The sequence below is a fragment of the Chiroxiphia lanceolata genome, chromosome 6 (genome assembly GCF_009829145.1).
Source record: "Chiroxiphia lanceolata isolate bChiLan1 chromosome 6, bChiLan1.pri, whole genome shotgun sequence".
NCBI lineage: Eukaryota > Metazoa > Chordata > Aves > Passeriformes > Pipridae > Chiroxiphia > Chiroxiphia lanceolata.
The window spans coordinates 9,398,699-9,424,687 of NC_045642.1; the positions used below are offsets into that span (position 1 = coordinate 9,398,699).

The 25,989-nt window shown below is 38.7% G+C and overlaps 1 protein-coding gene across 1 annotated transcript in view; it reads left to right on the plus strand.

Moving 5' to 3' along the window:
• Positions 1-25,989, plus strand: part of PPFIBP2 (PPFIA binding protein 2) — a 101,313-nt gene that overhangs the window by 51,958 nt on the left and 23,366 nt on the right. Inside the window, exons 4-9 of the mRNA XM_032690193.1 lie at positions 2,282-2,371; positions 6,661-6,774; positions 15,288-15,419; positions 20,989-21,168; positions 22,623-22,715; positions 25,225-25,333. Coding sequence (XP_032546084.1) covers positions 2,282-2,371; positions 6,661-6,774; positions 15,288-15,419; positions 20,989-21,168; positions 22,623-22,715; positions 25,225-25,333 — 718 coding nt within the window. The remainder of the gene's footprint in view (positions 1-2,281; positions 2,372-6,660; positions 6,775-15,287; positions 15,420-20,988; positions 21,169-22,622; positions 22,716-25,224; positions 25,334-25,989) is intronic.

Below are 25,989 nucleotides of genomic sequence, written 5' to 3' on the forward strand. Positions count from 1 at the left end.
GAGTGAGGTCATCGTTCCTTTAATGCATGGACCATCTCCCTTCCAGGTGCCATGGTAAAACTTTATCCAAGACTTCTGTTTGTGTATACTGTGCACTCACATCTGCATGTTTAGAGCCGTTTCTCTGAGGTCTTGAATCTTAGCTGTACTTACTATAAACTGGTCAAAACCTTGTGACAAAGGTGTATTTGGGTAGAGTTAACATATTCTTCTTTTGACAATGAATAATAAGTGAGGTGTGGAGTGAGGTTCTGCACATCCTGTTTTTAATGTTCCTGTTGACCCTCTAAACGGGGACAAAGGACAAAGCTTAGTGAATTTATAGGTGATTCTAGTTAAGGGCCTTGCAGCCATGATTAAAACGTAGGAGCCTGATGCATAGGAAAAGATTATAAATAATAGGATGCAATTCAGTGTAGACTAGCTCAAAGTTACACATTCAGGCAGGAACAGCAAGTAAACACCTAATGAAGAACAGGATGGCAGCTAAATAAGAGCATTAAAAAAGGATCTGGAAGTTATGGGTCCTAGGCTGAAAATATGTGAGTTTTACTATATGGTTAATATGAAAAGAAATACGGCCCAAGGGTCTGTGAAAAGGTTTTTCCACTGAAGCCAATTGCAGCTGGAGTGCTGTGTCTCCTCTTAGGCACTTAATTTCAAAAGAAGTCAAGGAACAATTGGTGCAAAGGAACCAAAAGAAAGCAACAAAACAGTTCTTGAGAAATTAACCTGTGAGGAAAAGGCAGAAAAACTTGTGTTTGTTTAACTGAAGGGAGACGTGCTAGTTAGAGATCCACAGACAGTCTTCCAATAACTAAAAAAAAGAATTCTGAAGTGAAGAACCTTTCTTTAATCCATGGTGGTATGATAAGCACCAGTAGGTTAAAGTTGAAGAGATGATAATTCAGGTTGGACATTAAGGAAAATGTTCTAATGATGGGCACCTAAGAAGAAGATGGAAAGTCTCTGTAATCCAAACAAGAGTATTGGTCCTAGGATAGAACAGCGAACCAGATGATCTCTTCAGACGTCTCTCAGCACTGTTTGTTGGTGTTTTTGTAATTCTCTCAATTTCTTTCAACATGATCAGAGACAAGGGTGCTTGGTTTCTCTCAGCTTGTAAAGATTCCATACTTATATCTAGTTTAGCACTTTATGGCTTGAAAAGTCTCTTCTGACTGAATAAAAATTTGATTTCTTGGTTTGCATTAATTAGCACCACGTGTATTTTCATCATCTGTGTTACATTTGTGCCTGTAGACCTCAGTGTAGATCAAGAAGCTACGTATATAGCTAATATTTTTTAAAAATCCTGTTCACAAGTGTTCAGTTGAAAAAGAAAGGACAGTTGGGGAGGAGGATTATCATTATATTGGTGCCATTATGCAAGTAACTATAAATGAGGAGTCAGCTGCAGATGAGTGCAGTTGAAGGGAACTCATTGAAGTTGGATTCTTGGGTTAGCTGACAAGCCAGGCACAGTGTTACATTCCCTGGCAGAAATGCATTGCCTGCAACGGAGCTGGGAAATGAACCTCTGAGGGCTCAGGTTACTTTTGATGCTCTGAGCAAACATTCCCACAGTTACACAATGGTTTGGTATGGAGGGTAAGGCTACGAGACTCTTCCAAACTTTTTAAAGTACATCTGCAGATTTTTTTTTTTTAATTGTGGTGTTTCTATCTGAAGTAATAAAATTCATAGGAAATGGGACCTAACAGTTAGAAGCAGGCTGTGTTTTAGAAGGTTTTACTCCCTAGAGCCGTTTAGCAATCCATAAGTGATTATGTGGCTAGAATAATTACCAATGAGAATTTGATAATTTAAATAAATTTTTAATTGCTAACAAAAAAATTCTACTTTTCTTTCAGTAATTTCAAGGAATAGTATAATACCTATGGCAGTTTTTACCATTGAAACACCAAGGTTCCTTTACTTTGGCAAAAGACTGTCTACACCAGATATTTCAAATTAAAGGGGTTTTGTTTCAATAAGATGGTATTTTTCATTGAAATTATAATTTGATAGAAAATATCAGTCTATTCCTATACCATTCTTGATTGCTGCAAATGATAGAGTATTTAAAATCCAGCTTAAAAAAGGCGCATTCAAATGTTCAAAGGTACATTTAATGCACATGAAATGAAGAGTTTTGGTCTGTAGACAGGTTTTTTTTCATATTTTTGGTATCATAAAACTCACTTAATATATCTAATTTTTGTTAAATATTGCTTGACACTTTAACTGTAAAAATTCTCACAGCACTTTTTTTCCCCAGTCACAGGTGAATCATCATTCATCCAATAATGAAACTTATCAAGAAAGGTTGGCACGATTAGAAGGTGATAAAGAGTCACTCATACTGCAGGTATGTCCTAAAGAGAGAACATTGTCTACAGAGTTGCTATTCAGTGAATAAATGATGAAGTGCAAGAGTATTTTTTGTTATACAAGTGTGAGCAGATCACCAAATGTAACTGATATTTGATCAGGAATTAATTCATAATTTGTATAATCCCTCTGATTGATTTCATGGTGGGGTAGGGGGAGTCACAGCAGAAAGAGGAGGGAGACTAAAAGAGAGATGAAAAATAATACTGTGGAGTCCCAAGACACTGCTGTGATACTGGTTCTCATTCTGGCTTTGCTCAACTGTACCAGTTTTCTAGGTTCTGTGTGTCACCATTTTTAGTGAACTGGAAGACTGTTGTGTAGAGAGAACAGCTATTTTTCCTGCTTGTATGCTGTACCAAAATTGTTTACATCATCAAAAACTTTAAGGGGGAGATAAAGGGGGGAAAAAAATGACATTTTTAAAATTCATGCCTGAGCTCCTCCAGGTTTCCTGTTTCTCAGTTTACCAACCCTTTGTCAAACAGATCCTCCATCCCATATAAGTTTTCCTCCTGGAGAAAACGCATGTTCCACAACTTAAAAAAAACCCTTAATTATTTTTTTCTGCATATTTTTGCTATTACTAAACTGTATATTCCATGCTTTTCAAAACTGAAGCTGGAGATTCTTTAAATGGTCTTTGCCTACTCTTTCTCTTCTCACTTACAAAAACATATTATAAGCATATGTATTTATATCAAACAAAACTTAAGTGTGTTGGGTAGCTGTTTCAGTCACTAGTTTCTGTCAGCATGTCTTATCCTGTATGTTCTGTTCACACTTGTGTTCATTTACTGAGCAGAAGTCTCACTGCTGTTGTTAAATAAACAATAAATGTTTTGTGAGACACAAGCTTTGGCTTGGTTGGATTTTCTTCATTACTATTAAACTAAAATTGCTTTTGCCAAATTTAGGAAAAAAAAAAAACAATCCTGAACAAAAAATGAACTTCTGGTTGGAATTTAGGTGTTTAAGTGTGTGCTACAGATTGCCCTTTTTCTGAGGGAGACAACATCACAACTGATATCTGTGAGAACACCTTTCATTAATCAAGTGGTTGTTAACTCTGGCATCCTGATTCCATCAGTAACAGCAAACAACTTTTCACACGGCGCGTTCCCGTCTTGCACAGTTCACTCGCACACACGAGCAGCTCGTAACTGGAGCAGCAATTAGGAGGCCAAACCCAGCTGTTTACTCCAAAGCAGAGAGTTGACTGGTGCACCTGTGGCTTTGCTTGTGAGACCCTCCTTTGTTTCTCACGTGTCTATTTAGCCCTGCGATCTTTCTGTAGATCTCTTCGTGCTACCCAGTGGTCGATGGTCGTGGGTGCTGGTGGGCTTGAACAGGTTTGGCAGAATCTTGATGTTCAAAGTGCATCAGCTTGTGTGGATTTAACAGGACCACAACTCTCCAGTGCTTCAAAGTTCCTGAAGATTGCTCCAGGCTGCTGCTCAGTGTGTGCTTTCCCTGTCTTCGTCCTGCAGATTTTTAGTAACTGTTTCTTCATCCACACAAATAGGTACCCAAGGATGGAGCAAACCAAATACACAAAGAAGGTATTCTTATTACATGGTTTGGAGACCTGCCTAGAGTTTTTCTTAAAAGGAATATAGTAAAATCAGGTGTAGAAATTGTCCTTCTCTTACCTTTTACTCCCATTGCCCTCCCATAAACTCAAAAGGCTAAGTCAATATTTATGAATTTTTCTGTTCCCGCTGCACAGCACTGCAGTAGAATTGCAAAAACCCCAGGCAAATAAGATAGGCGAAACCCTCAGTCTGGTAGATGAACATCAACATCAACAACAACAACAACAACAACAAAGGTGCCACGATGGTGCTGGGTTTAGAACCTGGTTTGCACCAGCTGTGCATACTCAGTCTAGACGGTCGAATATGAGGAGCACAGGCAAGTCCCATGGTGAGGTTACACTGGCCTGAGGGAGTCTGCTGGTACAAACCTGGCTCCTGGGTGTGACCTTTGGCATGAAGGATGAGAAAGGAATGGGAAACAGAGCGCCTCTATTCTATGGCTCATGTTGAATTGTGCTAATGACTGTGGCCTGTAGCTGTAAAATCTGTGGGGAATATGAGGCTGGGAGCACTCCAGTCTTGCATCAGACTTGCTGCATGAGCAGCAGCACAGGGCACTTTGTACTGGGCACAGGCAGTGCCCACTATTCCTGTCCACCAAGGCTGAGTCAAACAGTGCACCTGGAAACCTAGTTCCACTGTTTAGTCTGAAGTGGAGGCTGGAAATGAATGCTACAGCATCTGGGATACCTCCTTACAGCTCACTGCCTATGTGAAGCAGCTAATGTTCTCCTCTAGGCATTTTTTGGGAGGGATATTTTTGTTTTGGTTTGGGTTTTTTCTCACAAAGAAGTTTTTAACCTTTATACCACTTGGTTTTTAGCTAATTGTTCAGTATGCCTCACTTTTATAGATACTCACAGAAAATATGTTACCTACGGGCTGAGTGTTGCAGGCCTTACCCTCCTAAGGCAAGATGGACTTGCCAGGGTAGCATAAACTGGGATTATGTTCTGTGTGCAGCCTTCTGATTCCCTGAAGAGTCTGGCAGATGTGCTCCTGAGCAGAGGGGAAAATATGAGCTCAAAGTGGCTAATGTCCCTCTCAGCCTAACTATTGGAATAGCCAACACATGCTTTTAAAGCTGCTAAGGTTTTACTGAATTCCTTTGCAGGTCACATTTAACACACAGAGTTTTGCTTCTCGATTGCAGTGCTGGTTGGAACCTAACCTGACACTCTAAACAGAGCTGGTTTTCTTTCTCTGGAACCTGCATCAGGCTGAAGGAGAAGATTCAGTTTGTTTCTTCCTGCTTTCTGACCTCACAGGGGGGGTTTGTGTGACATCTGTTTTAATGAGAGCAAAACAGAAAAGCAGACAAGCAGAAGACTTCTGAGCAGGGAGTTCTCCTCCTGCCCCAGCTTGGATGTGTCCCCCTGCCATCTGCCTCCACCCACTCCTTCCTATCTTCTCTCATCCTGAATTCATCTGTACTCTGTGCTGCAGCCAACTACTTTAAAGGGGGAAGAAATAGTCTTTTTTGGTTTATTTCTTTTTTTTCTGTGTTCCTTTCCCAGGCATGCTTGTCATTATGTTTGCAGGTAAAACAGATCATTCAGTCTCTCCCTCTGCAGCTTCCCTGAAATGAACTCAGTTGTTCACTGGGTTTTAGAAATGCCACTTAGTGGGTACATCTCAAAAGTTTCACTTAGATATACTGTACCTTTGGTTTTGGTGGTTTTTTTTCTATTAAAGGTGTTGCAGGGTTGGATATGAGAGCATGGATAAGTTTTTGTTAATGCATTCCCTTCAAAATGGAGTTTAAACACCTTAGGCTCCTTTTCTTTGTTTGTTTGAGATAACATTTTTCTGGTATAATCAAAGCTTTTATATAAATAAATAGTGAAAATGAACATACAGAGAGTATGTGCTGCTTAACACAGGAATTAACACCGGGGGTTTTTTCCACATCTTTCCAGTGTTACCCTGGGCATAGTTTTTTCTGCTTTGCAAGCTTTGAATTCGGCTGCTCGGCTTTTCTTATTACACACTGGTCTGTACCACCATTCCCACAGTTCTTTACCAGTATTGCTTATTGTTTCTTTTCCTGGGATTCATTGTCTGTATCTCACTTCTTTTGGTTTCGTGTTCTGGCTTGCCAAAGCCTGGGAATTTTCCTTGGAATAGAACTTTGTCACTGCTAAAACATGCCTTTTACTCATTACATTCTTTATAACTTCAGAAGGCTTTATTGATAGGTAAGCTGGCTTTCTGTTCTTGTAAGAAGTAAAGTAATTGGTTGGTTTCAGAATGAACAGTTTTCCTATTTATCTGTTTTGGGGAGTGAAATGCCAACAGAACTTGAAATGGCAGTGTGTGCTCCAAAACCACATAAAATATTTCCATCATCCTATGTTCTTGTTTGCTGCTTTCCAATTTTTCAGACTTTTGCATGAAATGCCTACCTATGGGTAGCATTCCATCTCTTCTAGAAACGCTCTTTCTTTTTTGTATCAGAACAAAATAATTGTGGGGGAGGGGGGATGAGAGGGCGTGGTTGAAGCGAAGTAGAGGTAAGACTGAAAAATCTTGGTAGAGCAGGTTGCTGCAGTGCACAAGAATATTAAACTTGCTGTTAAAACGTGCCTTTGGATGTTATGTGTGTAAGGTAATTGAAACTTATTTACAGTCAGTTCAGCAGCATTGTACTTCTCTGCTCAAATTACAGGTGAGTGTTCTTACAGACCAGGTGGAAGCTCAAGGAGAGAAAATCCGGGACTTGGAAATCTGTCTTGAGGGGCATCAGTTGAAGCTGAACGCTACAGAAGAAATGCTTCAACAGGTAAAAATCTGGATTGCAAACCATCTTGCATAATCTTCTCCAGCGGAGGGGTGAACATACATGGTCGGCTTGTCTGCATGTGTGAGTGCCTTTGGCAACAAAACAGGCATAAAAAAAAAAAAATGCCTCTTTTATTGTTCTCTTGCTGCTTTGCACTTTTTTTTCCCCCCCCAGTGAATGTTTCTTTGTTTTCCTGTTGCAGAAAAGTTTTACTGGCTGGTTGCATAATACTGTACGTGGCAGCATGTAAAATGAAACTATTGTGTCTTATTTGTACTGTGCTCATTTGGACATGGCTGAGTAACTGGTTAGACAGGTTAAATATATCTAATATATGTAGGAGTTATAGAATTAAGAAGTTTTATTTAAATGTCTTCTGTTTTCCTATGGCTTTGAAGTTGAACAAGTAGCTGGTTGAAATGAATTACTCTAACAAGTTCTGTTCTAGAACCATTTTTGCTTAACTTAAGTACTTTCTCTTTATTTTTATATAGGAAAATTAGTATATAATGACATATTTTTCTTTATTTCAGTTGACACTTTCAGGCTCTTTGATGTTCTATGTTGAGGGAGCAGAACAAATGATAGGTTAAATATGTTTAATTTCGTATGTTACTGCAGAGCTTGCAGGTCTGTTGATGCGAAAGAACTTTCACATTTTTACAGATGCAAATCTTCTGTTAATACAGTATATAGATACAAAAATAGGTCTGAAACTGTAAATAACCCTCAAAATCTATGCCAGAAATTTGCAGGGTAGATACTGTTCTTGATGAACTTAGTTCTCCCCACATGAAATTTTTATTAAAAATTTACTATTTTATGTGAAATATAAAAGTCTTTCTATGAACTGATCATAACTTGAAATTATTATGGGCATTCTTGTATATATGTATGTGGACAGCAGCAGTTTCTGTAAGATAAACTTGTATCCTAAACCTTTGAAATTACTACTCTCAAAGATTCTTGGGTAAAAAACCTTCCATCTCTCACAACTCTTGCAGCCCAAAATGCTTCTGACTGGAAAAGGTTTTATTCTGAGGGGATGTTTTTAAAAATGCAAATAGTGAGTGCATTTAGTTTTCCAGTGAGATCTGAAGTGAAATTCAAAGAACAGTAACTGTTTAAATTATGAAAATCTGTTTTCAGACTTCAGGAAGGCATTCACAATAGAATGTAGAAGCTTCCTGTTTCAACCTAAAAACTAGATAGTTGTTCTGTGGCTTCTGCTAAAACTGTTTCATTGTTTCTCTGACTTCAGTTTTTTTACCCTGATAGTCTTCTGAGGAAACTGTGAATTTAAAGCCTTATTTAACATAAAACTGAGGCGTCTGAAAATAGAATATAATGGTGCACCTACTTTGCTGTTTCAGTGAAAACATTTGCATCTACTCGTCTGGCATTATGCACGTGCACAAACTGCTTACAAAGCTGATCCTGAGGGGATAAGCTACAAAGGACTGTACTGAAGCTAAAGGAGTCAGAGAATCTCCAGATATGTTTAAACATAAACGTTAAATCTAAATTTTGAGATAACTCTGAACGGCTGTAGTTGTTGTTTCTCACACAGATTACATCTCCCAGTAGAGGGTGGGTTATGGGAAACCCAAGTTGGGTCTCTCAACATCTCAATAGTCAAAGAAGTTGTACATTCATTAGGGCTCAGCAGAGGGTCCTATTTATTACAGTTTATTTTGAAGGTTCTTTTCTCAGTTCATCTTGTTGAAAAGATTAGCCTCTACAGGGAGTGAGCTGAGATTTAGAGAGGAGAGAATGATCTAATCATGTGGTGATTATGACATTCATGTAAGATATGTGGCCAACAGACCTTCCTGCAGACCATTTGTCAAAAGTAGAGTGGGTATGTGGCCTCAGGGGCTTCAACAGATGGATTTGGGGGAGATGTGGGTTCAGATCTTCTCAGCCAGCAGTTGCTAGTGTCCTGCTTTTCAGAATGGCTTCTGTTACCTTCCTGAGGTGTGTGTAAATTCAGTTTTATTTCATGGTTCTGCTTGTTTGTTTGCAATATACTTAATTCCACCCATTTTAGTCTTTGTGAACTTAAGTCAACTGCTTCTTCTAAATGGAAAATGGAGCAATAAAGATAATTGCTCCAGCTTGAAAAATCTTTTATGTATATTAGTAGAACTAAGCTAACTGCAGTATAGATAAGCATATAATTGACTTAATATATCTGAGTTCAGGATAAGCCCCATTTTTTTTTTAATTTTGGGAACTGTAAGAAAAGTGACTCTTAATTAGTTCTGTGCCCAAAATGCTACAATAAAAACAAAAATAATAAACTTTAGGATAATTTAATGATGATACATGGCAGTTCCACAACAGAAAGGGTATGCAATGCTACCCTGAAAAATACTTTTTGCTGAATCTATGCTAGCAGAGACTTGTTCTCTTTGTCAGGGTGGGGTTACTGGCTAAAATCCTTCTGGCTTATGATTTATGCACAGTTGTTTTGAACCTTGCTACAAAGCGATCATGGAACCACTTCTGAGACAGCAGCTAAAACAAAATTTACACAAATAACATAAAATGGCTGTTCAGCATTTTGGGTGGGCATCTTGAATGTGGAATAGTAGCAACAGATACTGCTGCTGCTTTGAAGAAAATCACGATTCTTCGTTGCTCTGAGAGGATGGTGCAACATCCCTTAGTCAAATCTGAACTTTCAAGAAATGAGCTGAGCCAATCTAAAGGTTGCTGCAACAATAAGGAGAAGGTCTCATTCTCCTTTCATCCTTCTCCCTTTTCCTGACCGTGTGCTTCTGCCACTGATTTGATACTGTCATGCTCATCAAACTTTTTCCTCAGCGACTAGGAGAAAACTAACTCGGGGTTTAAAAGGAAGGGGATGTTTTTTTCTGCTGGGTGAGTTGAGACAGCTCACAGAAAAGGTCAAAGTGTGGCACAGGGGCAATGGAGAGATGTGGGTTTGACCTACCTTTTTATGGAACCACAGCCAAAGACAATATGGCTCAGCAGCGTTTGAGGAGCAAGAGAATCCTGTGTAAGAGAGGCAGAGATGCCCTGGTGTGCACAGTTACAGATAATGCAGGCATGTGATGCTTGTGGTGTCAAACTCAACATTCTACCTTTGTAAGGGCACTTTTTCCACTGCAGGCTATAATCAGGAAAAGCCATTTTCACCTTGAAGGTGTTTGCATTTTCTTTCTTCGAAAACAAAGCAGGTCTTTCGAAAACTCAAGAAAGTCAATGACAAAACTTCAGATCACTCTTTAAGTATGATTCTTGTTTGGGCCAGGAAACAAGGTCGTCCTTCATAGTAAATGGTAAGAGAAAATTTCCTGGAGCGTGACTGGGAGCAACACACAAGTTTGATCTCATTGAGTTGCCTTCCAGTGGTGTCTCTGTCTTGCCATTAAATGTGTAAATGGTCTGGAAAAGCTGGCCTGTGTGAATAGTTACCTGCATTTTGCCTTAGCACATTGTAATGAATATGTCAAAATAAAAGAAAAAAACTGCCTAGAATTATCCTGTGAAAACAGTATATGCTGTGACATAGTCCATTTCCAGTATATCAACTGCTTTAAAATGTAAAGTTACAGCCAATTTTAGGAAGCAATGATGTATGTGTCTTGTTCCAGGTTACTTTGTGGCATCACTTAAAGTGCTTTCTTCCAGTGGATTTTAAGAAAGAAATATATTTTTTTCTAAGAGAAAAGAGGATGTTGAACATTGCTATGTTAGCCTTGGGGGAATCTCCTATCAACTTGCTATAGAATTGGAAAGCAGAAGTAAATTTTGCTCTGTAAAGTTGCCTAAACTGTCCCATAGCAGAAAGAACCAGCCATGCCTAATGTAAACACATCAGTGCTCTGGAATCTGTGCTGTCAGGCTTGACAGCTGAGTTAAGTCAGTTTGAAAAGTGAATTTTCTGCACATACAGATTTCACCTCCACCATTCTTTCACATGTATTTTTTGGTAATTATTGTAGGATTAGTTAGTTACCTCTTTGCTATTCCAGAGCTGCATTTGATTTATTTAGCAGATACTAATTCCCATTGAAGCTCTCTGGCATAAAGTATAGCAGTTTGTTTTGCCAATGAAAATACTGGTCTGTGTGGCAATGTCTGTCCTGTACCGAATCCTGGATGTGGTTTGACCGTGTCCTTCTGCCTTCCACATTATTTCTGACACATAATTGCAAGATGCAATCCAAGGGACTCCTGTTGCATGGTTGTGTTGTGTAAACTCAGTTTTGTCTTCAGTGAAGTAAATTATCTTGCAATGTAGAAAGCAGTTGGTTTTAGGATTCTTTCTATCTTGAAAAATAAACAAAGAAACTGAAATGTTTGAATGCTTGCAGGAGTGGATTTCTTTTGTCGTGTGAGTTTATGTCCTGCTTCTACCTGAGTGCAAGGGCCAGGGGAAGGTGTGGCAGACAGTGCCCTGTGTGGGGCACAGTGGAGGATCTTTTAAAAAACAGTGGATTAGAAGAATGCAGGGAGGAGCTGTGTGAGGTAGGAACTTGAATCCAATGCTGTTTCGTGTGTACCTGCTCTGGTTTTGCAGTTGTCTTATACTCAGGGGAGCCAGAATCCTGTCTTGGTTGCAGGGTATAAATCTGGTGTGTATCTGTTTGCTTCTCAGGAACATTGCTGGCTGGCAAAGATCATTCCTTCAACTTTCAGTTGCCTGAGTTATCTGATCTTAGATGAATTTCAGCACTTGTTTATAGCATGCAGTAACTTCTTGCCAGCAGCTGGCTTAGCGTTTCAGATTTTCAAGTGTGCTCTGTGCTGCTCTGGTGTGAGCCATAAGGTTTTCAGAGTGTTTCTCTCCAGTTGTCCAGCTTATCTGTACAGGTGAGCATTCCACTGCTTTGTTATTTTGCAGCTAACGTGGGCAGGAGTCCTGCTGGTCAGGCAGATTGGAATTGGCAGTGCAGTGGGAAGTTCTGTCCTTTCCCTTGCTTAGCTGTATAATGGGCAGATGATGAATTGGAGGGCTGTAATTCACTGACTGCTACTGACTTGCACCATTTCATGGTGATTACAGATGTACATTGCTCTCAGCTGTGTTTTCAGCTAAGCAAATATCTTATTTCTACCACAGCTGACACACAGCACTTGAGAAGTGCAGTCCTCATTAGTGGTGGCTCTGGCTGGATGTTGCTTACCAGGTAGGTCGGCTGGTCTGTTTGTCTCTCTCAACTCTTTTAATAAGCGTGAAAAGTAAGGAATTTTTTGAATGTTTGTATTTTGTATGGTGCACAAGTGCAAAATGGGATCCTTGGGGGGGTTTCTTCCTCCCCCCCCCACTCGACTATAACCTTGCCTGTGGTTTCTCAATCAGTGTATGGCATGATTGTTTCTTCTGTTTCATGAAGAGCTAAATATCCTGGAATTTTCTGTGCTTGCAGCTGACGACATAGAAAAGTGTAGGGTCCTCTTTTCAAGCTGTTTTCTGTCATGTTAAATTTTATAAGCTGCTTTATAAGAATTATGTATTTCCAAGACAGTAAAATGTGAATGTGAGATATAGAGCATGTGCTCCAGTTTCATTGGGAATATTGGAAAAGTCAGTTAAATGTTTTAGAAGTATACAATGTGAATTTTAAAAATACGTTTGTATTTGGAAATAGTTTGCTGTTCCTTGATCTGTCTGGTACATACATATTGTAGCTTCTGCATGACTCATCTTTGTAATTATTCTACTCAAAAATAACTTTTTTCCCTTAATTTTTAAAGTTAAAGGTTGAGTTTCAAATAAAGAACTTTAAGAAATTAAATGATACTTATAGTACATTTTAAAATTAAAACTAAAAAGAAGTATCTTGTTTCTAAAGCAGATTCCCTATGACATGTTCTATTTCTGTTCTGTATTTCAGCTCTTTAGGATCCTCCTAAAGCTGCTACAGCCCAAATTACCACTTTGCCTGTCTTGTATTATGGTTTTTTTTTTTTGCTTTAAAATCAATAACATAAATTTGTGTTTTCTTTTCTTACAATTGCATATTTATTCTGGCCGAATTGAAGTTGCATCATACCACTGAAATACACTATAATTTCTCTGTAACAAAATGGGTCACATTCTTAATGAGCTGTTCACTGTGAGCATCTGCTTGAAGATGAAAATAATTGCTTCCAGATGTTACCATTTCAAGAGGGGACATTTACTTTAAACGGCACTTGCTTTCAAAGCAAAAGTTAGATTCTCTAGATGCAAGAGAAATTGTCAGCTGTTTTAAATCAGTGTAGCTCCATTGAAAACAAACTAGGGATAGTTAGCTGTTTTGTCTATTTTAAGTCAAGAGTTTTGTGCCAGTTTACTCTAGCTGGGAATCTGATTCTCCAGCTTGAGAGCAAACTGTAAAATTTTGTTAGAGCTGATTAAAAAAAAAAAAAAAAAGAAAATCAGCTGCCTTCATGCTCACTTATACCAGGTGGTGCCTTTGTGTTCACACGGAGCTACTGAACTTGGAAGGAGAGCAGTGAGTGTGTATTGCTCTGCATTGCATAACTTAGTGTAATTTAGGAGTCTATAGAAAAAAAAAAATAAGGAGCAATGCCAGATGGTGCATTCAAAGGATAGATCTTTTGTTAAAAATCTCCAGAGGGATGCTGTGTCTCCTTGCCTTATTAAGAAATCCTTGTCTCCTATCATGGAACATCATGTCAGTGTCCAAAACAAAGTCTAAGTGTTGGTTTAGTTCAACATTGAATAGAGTCTGTCCACAGGGCCAGAGTTGCCTCATCCTGCTACCCTTTCTGATGTTCAGTGGCCTTTTTTCATATCAAAATTCTCATTTATAGCTGTGTCTTAAGCTGCAGTAGTCTGCTATGTCAACAGCTGTACAGAGCCTGTTCCAGTCTGGACTGAAATGTGCCTCTGAAATTCATGCAAGTTAATGTTTTTCTGGAAGATAGAGGAGGTATTTGTAATTATAATTGTAATTTGCAATCACCTTTGTAGAAAGCAGCTACTCTTGGGATTTCATTAGGTGACTGCCTCTTGTAGTTTCTCAGTAATAAAAGTCAGTGCAATATCTTTTCCTGATTAGTTCTTGATTTATTTCATTTAGAGAAGAAGGGAAAAAAAAAAAAAAGCCCAAACCACGGGGCTACATTTTTGTTTATTTTCCTATCCATGCACAAATATCATTGCTGATGTCAGCAGGAATGGGCATGGCACTGGGAATAGTGGTGACTTAGATAATTGGTGTTGCAGTGCTGATGTAAGTTTAGTACTATTTTTAATTTGGGCAGTATTCCCCACCAGACTAAACCAATTCACATGTAGGGCAGATTGGGCTTCAAAACAAACCTTAGCTGTATGGTTTTTAAAATAACCTTTGTGGCTTCCTTGGTTCCAAGCCCTGGTCTACAACACACTGTACAGTTTATGGGAGAGAAAGAGGTGAGAAAAGGGTGATGGACAAGGGGATTTCTAATCACTCAGTAACATCAGCATAGACCCAGATTAACTGTGGCAGCTTCAGTTAAGTCACTTCCATGTAATTCAAAGCAGAATCAGCTGTGATTCCTGAGTGTGTTTCACATGATCAAAACACTAATGTGATTTATGAATTACTGCAAACACTTGTAACCATTTAGAAAGGAGCATCCTTTTGAAAAAATTAATTGGGCACTTGGAAAGTTTAGGTATGAATTTTTCAGTAAGGCTTAAACTCCAGAATGGACTTTTGGAAAATGGAGGCCAACATGAGCGTTTTATAGAGAGATACATATATATAAGATAAACACTGTTGAATTTTTGATGATTTTTGGCATTGGCTTTCTTGAAAACTGAAAGATGCAATGAAGGTGTGAATATTGAATGATTTCCAAACAGAGTGAGATGACTCCATCCAAAGTATGTCTTCTCTGCAATCTGAAAAACAAGCCTGGGGCACAAAAGCAACAGTCAAGGCCGGTTGTTTCTCCTTTTCACTGCTACTCAGTTTAGAGATTGCCTTTTAGTTCCAGTCAGGACATACCACTTTCATTCACTGCTATTCCCTCCACAGTGTGTAGCCTTCAAAAGTTACCAAGTACTACACGGTGTAAGCTCTCGAGTACTATTAGTGTGACTGCAGAAGCATTGCTTGTCTTTGTCGGTTTGGTATTTTTGTTGGGGTTCTCATTTTGTAACATGTCCTGTATTGAATAACAAATGACAAGAAGGTCTACAATGTAATACTAAAGCATAGCTTTGTCTGATGGGTATTTTAGGAAGACGCCAACTATTTTGTAATGTGTCATTATGTAGGTTTGTGTTTGTTCAGCCTTGGTATTGTTCTCGATTTCATGTCTTGCCCAGGGATTAACTTTGCCACACATTTTCTTGAAATAAGGAGTGGGGCACAGTGGTATAGTGATTAGCACAGAAGAACATTTAGATGAAAATAACTGCAGCACTTGAGAAACATACAGTTCAGCTGTGGGGTAGGGACTTTAGTGTGGACCTGCCAATAAATTACATTGCAGTGTTCAAATAAATAACTGGAGAAAATACTCTGCTTTGCATTCAGGAATTGCTGAGTCGCACATCGCTGGAGACACAGAAATTAGATCTAATGGCTGAAGTTTCAGACCTGAAGATTAAGCTGGTTGGTATGGAAAAGGAACAGAGTGAATATGAAGAGAAACAGAACAAAGCTGAGGTGAGTTTTGTTTTTCTCATTAGCTTGTTTTTAGGTTTTTTTCTATCCCGTGTCTATGATGTGGTGTCATACACCTGAGCTTTTGAGCTGGTCAGCATGCAATGGGATTTTCCATGCTTACAGCACAGCCCGTATCACTGATCCTGTGAATTCAGTGAGGAGTGTGATCATGCATTTTTGGGATGTGGTTTCCTTTTCCCCTCTGTCATTATACTTCTGAGTTTGCTTGTTTGGCTTTAACCAAGGCACAGTCCCTTCCAGAAGCATATATTACAGTTGGTGTTCATTTAACCCTTTCCTTTCCACAGGAGCTGGCCTGGCATTCCTACCAGAGCTCTTTCCTTGTTTGTGTGGCAGAAAGGACTGTTGGCTCAATAGTATCAGTGGTGCTACAAGCACTGAGATGATCAAACTTGGGGATTTTAATGCATTTGTGGCATTTGGTAGGGAGAGACATGGGGCAGGGCATTTGTCTCAAATGAGTGTTTTGCCATGTGGTTACATGATAAATAATGCAAAAAAAAAAAAACCAAAAACAAAATGTCATGGACTGGAGGCAGTTCCCTTCAGATGTGGAGAATTCTGGACATCAAAGGAGCTTTGCTTTTTGCTGTGTTGGTTAAGAAAGGCAGTATGAAACATGCTGAATGAACATGTGAAACATCATCTAAACAACACCCATTTCATGGTAGTGGGCAGCAGGTGGGAGCCAGGAAGGAAAGCCATCCTGGAAGAGAGTAATTCATACAAATTACCATGTGTTGCCTGACTCAGTGGTCCTATAATGGGACCAACTAGCAGGAGAGGATTACCTGGAAAAGAAGGATTACACTGTCTGAGATTTATACATTGCTGACTGAAAAAAACCCCAAAACTTTGTTTCATATTGGCTCAGGAGAATTTGAAATCCAGGCAGACTGTTTGCTCTCCATAACGTTGCTGGTGGAATATTTGATAACTGTGCATCGGTAATTTAACTGCACCAACATAACACATTTGGGGTGTGTTTGTTTTCCCGCTTATTTATTCTCTGAAGTTTTCTTTAGAGATCAAAAGATAACTTAAAGAGAGCAATTCTTGGCAGAGCTTGCAAGCCAGAGAGGCACCAGCTGCTGCTTTTACCATCTGTGGCCCTTCCCATGCTCTTTCATGCTTAATTGTCAGTGCCTTGTGTACAGAAGGTCTTGAGCACCTTCATAGTACCTGAAAACCTGAACAGGTCTGAGCAGCTCCTAATTGCTGCAGATGGGAGCCTGCTCCCAGCAGCCGCCCTCTGGAGAGGCATTCAGCTCTTCTCATGACGTGTGGAATACCGGGATGAGAATGCCCAGTCAGCCTGACTCCTGGAAAGCAGCAAAGCTTTTGGGTGCGTTTTTATTGACAGGACTTTTTGAGTAGCCCGTCGGTCTGGTCCTGCGATGAGGGTGACCTGTGGAATTCTTCTGCCGCTGCGGGAAGGTGTGTGTGCCCCCTCGGGTGGAAAAGTTGAGCTTTGTTCGCCTGGAAGGCTTTGTTGTATTGCTAAGTGATAGGACACGTTCCTGCTGAGATGGAAAAGGATTCTAATCTGATGGAAAAGTTGAGAATCGTTGTGTTAAGTATGCGCTGAATTATTAACTACCCCAGGATGTGATTAGATTTCTGGCCTGTTGAAAGTCAAAAACGTGTATGTGCAAAGCAAGGAAAATGGGTGTTGTAGGTGAAGCTGTGGGAAATAAACAGCATTTTTGGTTTGCTTGTTGAGATACTTGTATCATTATTTCAGATTATCCTGCATAAACAGTAATCCAATATATCAAGGCAAACAGGGGTTCTTTCCAATCAAATAGGATGCTTATTTGAATTCTAATGCTTTAACCCTATTTCAGCTTTGCTTCCTGTAAATTATACTAATTTTTCGATACAGACACAATTTCAGACATCAGAATGAAATTTATTAATACATTTTCTTTGTTAAACCACAGCTGCTTAAATTTGGTAATAGTTTGTTCTCCTAAACTTCTTGCCTCCTCTTTCTGGTGAGCAAACCACTTTGACATGCACAAACAGCCTACCTGTGGTTTGCTCTTGTTTGTGCACACACAGGTGTGTTCTGGTCACCTCATTGCTTCAGAGTGAGACAGTTTTCCAAACTGACAAGTGATCAAATGAAATTAATCTTGCTGAAACTGTATCTCTGCACATCATGGCCACTGCAACATTCCCTTACAGTGTGTAATGCCTCAAATGAAATTGCAGTTAGGTTTTTTTTTTTTACATGAGTGGAGCAAAGCTGTGGTTGGCAGAGCAAAACCCTTTCTCATGGACTGCAGCTGGCCAGTTGCTGCTTCCAAAACTGAGTTTAGGATTGATAAAGGTGGTCAGAATAGTGATTTGATGGATTTGCTACTATCAGTTTTTTTCATGTGGATGCATGTGTTACAAAGGCATCCAGTAGTTAAACCATTTTAAACAGCTTGTTAATTATACTTCATGGCTGACCCTGCTATTTCTAAATATAATAATGGGTTTTCAGAAGTTTAAAATTAAATGTGGCATTGCAGAATAATTCAGCTAAACTCTGTTTGCTCTGTGTTCTAATTTTGTGCTGGCTTGTTTCACAGCACCTGTTTCCAGTCACATAGGCTTTATCTATAGAATTATTTTTCTTGTTGGGTTGGGAGGAAACAAAGCAAATTAAGATACCCTTCTAAATATGAGCAAGTTTTAATGTGTCAGATTCGTTTCACTTTATCTTGTGCAGCTGTCATTTGGGTTTGGTTTTAGTTAGCAGCAAAGAGTTTATCAAGCATCTCTAACCTCCTCTCAAAGGTATTGATTTCACACTGAATGCCACTTGTCTCTGGCTCTCCAAAAGCACATACTAAATTTAAAGTGCCACTTATTTATATATATTACACAGGGGCCAGGAGAATAGCTGCTTGTAAATGGACTGTCTCACTCTTGGCTTTGTCATTTTAATTCCTTTGTGGTTCTGCTTTTGCCACAGTAATGCTTTGAAGGTTTCTGAAGTCTCACCTGAGAGGTTTGTGCAGCTTTTCTCTTACCTGAGAAGCCTCAGAAATGTTGAAAATACGGGGGGGTTTAATGTAGCAAGGTATAAGTGAGGGGCCATTATCAAGTGATTAAAGGCAGCCCAGATCCCTGCTCTACCTAAACATGGACAAAAGAGACTTTGTGTCACTGTCTGTAGCAATTGTCCATTTCAACTTGCCTCACAGCCCTTCTTCTATCCTACTGCTTTCTTTTTTAGCATGGGATAAGTGCTGTGGTTTTGGCTAGAAACTGTTGGCAAGTATTTTGTGGCTCTTGTAACTTCTGAGTTAAATGTCTAGTGCAAACTTACTTGCAATTCCAAAGAAACTTGAGTCAGTGAGCCACTGACTCTCACTGGGGAGTTTGGTGTGTTGTCCCATCTGAATCAAGATGTCATAAGTGATAATAAATGTTCATGCTGTGAAAGAATCTCAAAAATGAGAAGCCTGTCCTACCTTGAAAATAGAAACAACTGTAAAGGTACATATTGCAGCTGGAGTTCATCTGTACTGTCAAGTTTGCCCTGAGGACAGTCTGTGTGGACACAGAGTGTTTCCCATTCCCACTTTTAATGTGAGGCAAAAGAGAAAAGAATTGCAAGTCGACAGCAGAAGTGCTTCTGAACTCCCCCATGTTGCCACAGCTGGAGCAGCTCTCAGTTTGTACTCAGAAGTCTGTGCATCCTGTTTGAGCAGGAACACAACCTCGTGTGGGTTAACAGTGTCTGTGCCACAGACAAGCACAGACCAAGCTCTGGTGCTTAAAAGAAAGCGAGGGAGATGGGTGTGTGTCCTGGCAGTCCCAATTCCCAGCTGGTACTGCTCAGTGGGGTACCTGATTGTGGAGATGAGGGTAAAAAAGGAAACAAAATCCAAGTATGGAAGATGTTGTGGATAGTGTCTGAATTGTACAGACAACTGGTAGTGTAGAGGATGAGTTAGCTGGGGGGATGTTCCCCTTGCTAGTGTCTTATTGTGTTGCTGTAAAGTGACTCTTGTGTCCTTTGAATGAATGATATGTTTTCACCTCGGGGAGCTATCCTTAACATGTGCAGCCCTGGCAAAACATGCCAGCCTAAGGCTGGATATTGCAGAGCTGGTCTGCTAGGGACTGGTATTCTTCCTAAATTTTTTGATTGTTTATGGAACTGCTCCTCATTTATGTGACTTAAATGTCTGTTGGATGACAGAGGATTAGCATCAGACGTGATCCAGATTGACAATAATACATATAAAGTGAAATATATGTAACTGCTTTTCTGTCTTTCATCTTAAGCCCACATCTTAAATACTTAGATATAGAATAGAAAAATACTTAACCATGTGAAGCTCTCATACTTAACTTTATACACGTTTTGTACATCTTTGTGAATGTTCCAAGTTGACTGCAGATGCTGATGTGTTAATACTTACCTGGTCAGAATAGTGTCCTGTCCGTGCAGTAGCTGTTCCCTAGGTTTGAGACTGTTGATTCACCAGAGAGCTGAGGTTACAGGATGACTGTTGTGCACTGTAATGAAAAAAAAAAAAATTAAAAAAAGAAAAAATCCTGCCATTTTATCTGTTGTTCTGTCCACTAAAATCTCTTCCGCTCCTTTGGGAGATGGATTAAACTCATCAAATTTGTTCCACTTGAGAAGGCTGAGAAATCACAAAACATATGTTATTAAATGTACATGAAAGCCAAGAGAGAGTAACTCCCAACTTGTAATACCTGAGAAAATACCCAACTCTATTTGCTACAGAGTTTGGGGGCTTAGGTGCAATGTTATGTAGATTTTAATACTTGACTTTATTTTGCTTTCTGAGCTGGCTATATTTTTGTGTGTGTCACTGATACACACAAGTCCAAGAAGCTGACCAGCAAATTGGCACACATTAAAGTAATTACTTTTTCTTCTGTGGTATCCTTTGATTTCTCCTAAGTATGTTTCTTAACTCCTCCTCCATGTCAAGATCCAGCCCAGACAGCAGGAGAGGGAATGGAGTTATTTTTCTGCCCCACACTACACATGGAAACAGAATTACTTTACTAGTAAATTCTGTGTATAAATTGTGAAAAAGTAGGTTATGGCCCCAACTGAGCACTTTGCAGTTTCTTCCTAGTGGATGATTTGGCAGTGAAAATGAATGTAATCAAGTCCCATTTCAGCAAAAGTGTACCTCTGAGCCAGCATATCAAAACATGTTCCAAGTTTTCCTTTATTTGACTTCATGTGACTGTAAAAGTTTCCAAAAATGAGGAACCAAATTCTGATCTTAACTTTAGAATCAGAATCATGAAATTGTCTGGAATGTAGATTCTGTTCCATTTAAACTGTAGCTTTGTGCAATATTCCAGTTTTATACTTGTTTGCTTATGCTTTGTCAGAAGGGAAACACATAATCTGTCTTTTTTTAGTTTGCCTTTGATGTGCTTCATGTATTTCTTTGTGCTGCAACTACAAAGATACCTTCTTTGCATCATTTTCTTTCTCACCTGTCTTTTTTTTTTTTTTGTCTTTTTTTTTTCTTTTTTCCTCCCATGTTTTCAGTCAGTAGTGAACCTGATCAGTGACCTACAGGAGCAGATGTGTAGACTGCAGCTGGAAATTAATAGTAGAATCCAAGAAAGAAAGTCTCAAGATAGGAAACCAGACTTGACACCTAATGGTCCTCAATCTGGCCCAAGATCAGTAGAGACTCTGAGCCAGAAGAATTGTTCTCGGTGTGATGTACGAGAAGTACCCCTTGGCAGAAACCTGTGTATTGCCTCTTCTCTTCTCTTGCACAGACTAAATCCCACTAACCAGAGCTATGCTGTGAATGTTTGGCATTAATCTTTGCAACTTTCATTAGCAAAGAGTGAGAGTGTTGTAAAAATTACCAGAAAAAAAGTCCCCACCCCTGATTATCGGGACAAATTTGGTCACTGTTGATGGCTGTCTGCTAAAACACAGATACCTGTAAGACCCAATCACCCCTTTCAGGTTTTTCTTTAGTTTCCATTTTACTTGTAAGTCTGTAGTGCTTGTGTGATTTGGGGGGTTTTTTTTTGGATTTTTGGGTTGGGATTTGTCTGATACGCAGCATGCCAGCATGGTTTGGTAGTTTGCTACTTTTCCTCATGACTGTGTCACCCCAGTTGTGCTTGATGGTGCACCCTCACCAGTCCTCTGAACACAGATTATTGAATCCTGAATGTCTTAAAAGCTTAACACAAGTATAAAATGGCTTCAGCTAAGACTATCTGACATGTATCCTTTCTTTTCATAATGATAAAGTGAGTTAAAAGAACCATAGTAAAAATAATCTGCTTGTACTTTTAAAATAGCAAATCCAACACCTTTTTTTTTTTTTTTTAAATCCCTGACATTAGCAGTTACCAGAAAAGCATTGTTGAATTTACATGACAGATCCTGGTTGTATTTGATCAAAATATGTCACATGTCAAAACAAAAGCTACTTTGCTTATACAATCCTTAAATTCACTGAAGGTGGAATGACACTGGTGTGCCTGGAAAAGACCATTTTAATATTTGTTTTTAAATCAGATTGCTTTAGTTACCTTTAAAATTTAGTTACTTAAAATTTGAATCACCAGAACTCATTTTATAAGTAATCTGCTTATATTGTGAGGGAGTTTTTCACTAATTTCTCTTATAGGTTTATATTACAAAAATAACAATTTTCAGTATGACACCTATTTTGAAAATAGGGCTGTTGTTTCTGAGCTTGCCTCTGTGCAGAACTGCTGAATGGACTGTTAGACTACAGGACAAACTGCAGATTGGAGAAATAATCTGAGAGTCAAATCTGGGAGTCATTCAAAATAAATTTTATTGTACTCCAAGATATTAATGTGTATGTTTAATGTATATGCTACACAGGAATTCCAAAATTGGGTTGCCTCCAAATTTTTCTTTTCCTCAGTTCATTTTAAGACTTTTTGTCTTGTCAGAGCCCCATCAAGGATTTAATAATATTGTCCTTCAGAATGAACAATAAGATATAAAGGAAAGGGAGCAGGGACAATTAAGGGACAACTTCTTAGACTGGTCACAGTTTTTAGTGTGGTGGTTCAGTGTCCATTTACTGTGTGTTTCATGCATGATCTTTAATTCAGGACTATGAAGAATTAATATCTGCCAGAGAAATCTTACTTTTAGCTGCTGTTCTTCCTTTGCAGGGTTTGCTACAGGAACTTAGGCACCTCAAAATTAAAGTGGAAGAGCTGGAAAATGAAAGAAATCAATACGAGTGGAAATTAAAAGCAACTAAAGTAAGCAGAATAAGCATTTCCTAACAACAGGCTTATTTCAGCTGGAAAGGGATGTGCTCTACTTCTATCAGTATTTACTGTCCTTACATTTGCCTTGTGTCAGGGTCTACTAGAAAGACCTCAAGTTTTCTCTAACCATCTTTGGAATAAGTATTTTGGGTTGAAGGTTTTGTAGGGAGGTTTTTTGTGCCTTTTGCTCCCTCCAGTGCAACTTCGAGTCTCCTACCTTTTTGTAATTCTTATTTTAAGAAGCCAAGAAAGGCATTTTGACTTATAAAGATCTGGTCTGAATAAAAGCCTCTTTGAAGGTTTTCTTTCTTTTATTTGTGTAATGGTGACAAGACTCTGTGAAATATATTTTCCAGCCTGAAGAGAAGAGACATGCAAAGTTTGTTGGGTGTTTGCTTACTATGGAATTTATTTTCATAGACATTAAGCCCAAAATACACCATTAGATCATCTGCTTTGACTCTGTGTATATCAAAGTCCATGGCTGCCTTACCCTTCTGTTGACCTCAAATCCTGGAAAGCTTTTGGATCGTAATCTGGAGAAGCTCAACATTTGAAACATTTCATCATTTTCCCCAGTAATTAATTTTTCTAGTTGAACATTCTCACTGTTATTTGTAGTTTGAATTTTTAGCCCTTTTCCACTAGATTAAAAAGCACCTTAGTGTTTTTCCTCATTGAGGTGCACTTTGGTGCTATAATCTCATCTCTTTTCACTCCTCTAATCCTATAATCCCTGTTCATATGAATTGAGTTGTGGTTGGATCTTGGAGAAACATTTCAAATTATTAAACTGAGTTTTCTTTTTAATACTTGATAGCTTGATCCAGACATGACAAACAGCTACTATTTATATAGGCATTTCTTTCTTTTGAGAATTCTTGGATGAATAATGAAATGTTGCTATTGTGACTTTTTTTCCTATTAAAATAATAGCTCTTCTATCCATGAAAATGTTTTCTCTGACGTGGTGGATATGAACAGGCTTTGGGAAAATATTTTCTCAAGCAGTGTGTGGCCAGCTGCCAAGACAGATAGAGATTATGGAAAGTGTAGGAGCGGATTGAAAATAGGAAAGAAGAATCAAAAAACTCATTGAGTGAGAGAAGATGCAGGACTGGAAAGGAAGAAAAGTACAAGGAAAGAGAAAGGAAACAGAAAAATAATCAGAGAGAGGACAGGAATGAGACATTAAAGGAAAAGAGGGCATTTAAAAGATCGAATAGACCGGAGAGGCACATCCAAATCTGGTATCAGGAGGTCTGCAAGCTTTTGTCTTCCTGTTCCAGCTTCTTAGATGAGAAATTGGAATATTTCCATTGCTAGATATAAAAAGCATATTAGTCACTGGGAAGTGTAGGAGGCCCTCAGAGATGCAACAAGGCAGATTCTTCTACCCCACGTGGAATTTTAGGCAGAGTGGTGATGTTGTCCTGCAATCCAGACACTTGCTTCCTGGTGAAAAGAAGTTTGTCTGTTAACTAGTCCATGTTTTTCCCTATTTAAATAATGGTGTTTGGTGTTTTGCATTTTTGCTGCTTTATTGTAGTATTTTGAGAAACTAGTCACATTAGTGATTTCTTTTTTTTCAACATTGTTCTTTCCTTTTTTTCTTCCTTTTTCCCCCCTTTTTTATTTAACTGCAAGGAGGTTTGGTTTGCTTTTGCTGGATAAATTCAAAATGTTGATAAATGGAGGGTTTAAGGCCTCTGAAGAAAATCTTAACAAACTGCTGACTTAGTAAACTATGTTGTTGGCAGTTTTTCTCACAAATAGGAAAAAGAGATGAGAGTTGCTGTATTTCAAGCTGGACAATCACAGAATTCTTCTCCCTCTGTATTGTTGAGGTCTTTAATGTGTGATTTTTTTCTATCCCAGTCTAATGGCAGCACAAATTGCAGTAAATGTAAATGAACTCTGGTATTTTGTTGCATGTATGTGGTTGTTTTCCAGGCCATGCTTTCCTTCTAGCCTGTTTGCTGTTGTGAGGAAGAACAGTTTTATTATCCTGCTGAGAAGGCAGCTCAGCATTAATAGATTCTCAGTTATCCTAATAAGTAGTAACTAGGATTTAAAAAAAAAAAACCAACACAACAGTATCTGTTGAAAAATGGTTTTTTATCTTTTAGTAGTCTTAATGCAAACCTCAGGAGTTGACCTATAATGGTCATTATTATTATTATTATTATATGACCAGGATTGTAGCATTGAGAACTTTCCAGAGTTTCTTTACCTACACGAATCCTTGAAAATGGTACCTTTTCCTAAGTCTGTCTTCTCCAAGAGCTAATTGCAAAGGAGTTTCTGTAATAGGAACAGGATAATGCTCCCTAAATAAACTATACATAAATATTTATAGTTGTTACAGTGTTTATGAAATGTCCTGAGTTGGTAACAGATATCAATCAAAGTGTTATACTTGAATATCTTCTAGCTCATAGGAAAGAGTCACAGAGGATTGGTGCTGATGTTATTCTGAAGTTGTTGTGCTCTCTTTCAGGCCGAGATAGCCCAGCTCCAAGAGCAATTGGCTCTCAAAGATGCAGAGATAGAACGCCTGCAAAGTCAGCTCTCTAGGACCTCATCATACAGCGAAGTGGCAGAAAGAGGTAAGAGGAGAGGAAACAATATTAAAAATCCAAAACCATACTTTAGCTTCACTTCAGTAGCAACTTGGCTGAGGATTTATTCCAAGGAATACAAGGAGATACAAGAATGGACTTAGAGAATTTATTTTGGGAGGGAAAATGGTGTAAATTCGTTGTGTGTTCTGGTGCAGTTGAGGCCTTTAATGTGTGAAATTCTATCCAATATAAAAGCAGCACAAATTGAAATAAGTATCCTCAAGGCACTGAAACTTTTTCTGTTGGTATTTTATTTGTAATTGTAAAGCGTCGCTGTAGTTCAATAGGAATTTATTTCTTGTGTATGCCTGGAAAATTTCTTTGAGAAATCTTACAGTTTCTATTTTCTAAGGAAAAAAAAAAAAGTCACAGTAGTAGCTAAGCATAATGTTTAAATGTCCAAAGATCCCAAAACAGAGTCATTGATTCCTTTCTTCAGAAGTATGTCTCTTTTAGGGTCCCTGTCCCATGAAAGGTTGGACCAGATGGACTTTAAGTGTCCCTTCCAGCCTGGGCTGTTCTAGGATTCTGTGATATTGCAGGTTTCTGTTTTAAGACTGCACTGTTCATACAGGACAATGGCAAATAAACCAGTTTGTTTAGCCTTTGGTCTCAACCAGTCATGTCATAGTTCTCTGAAA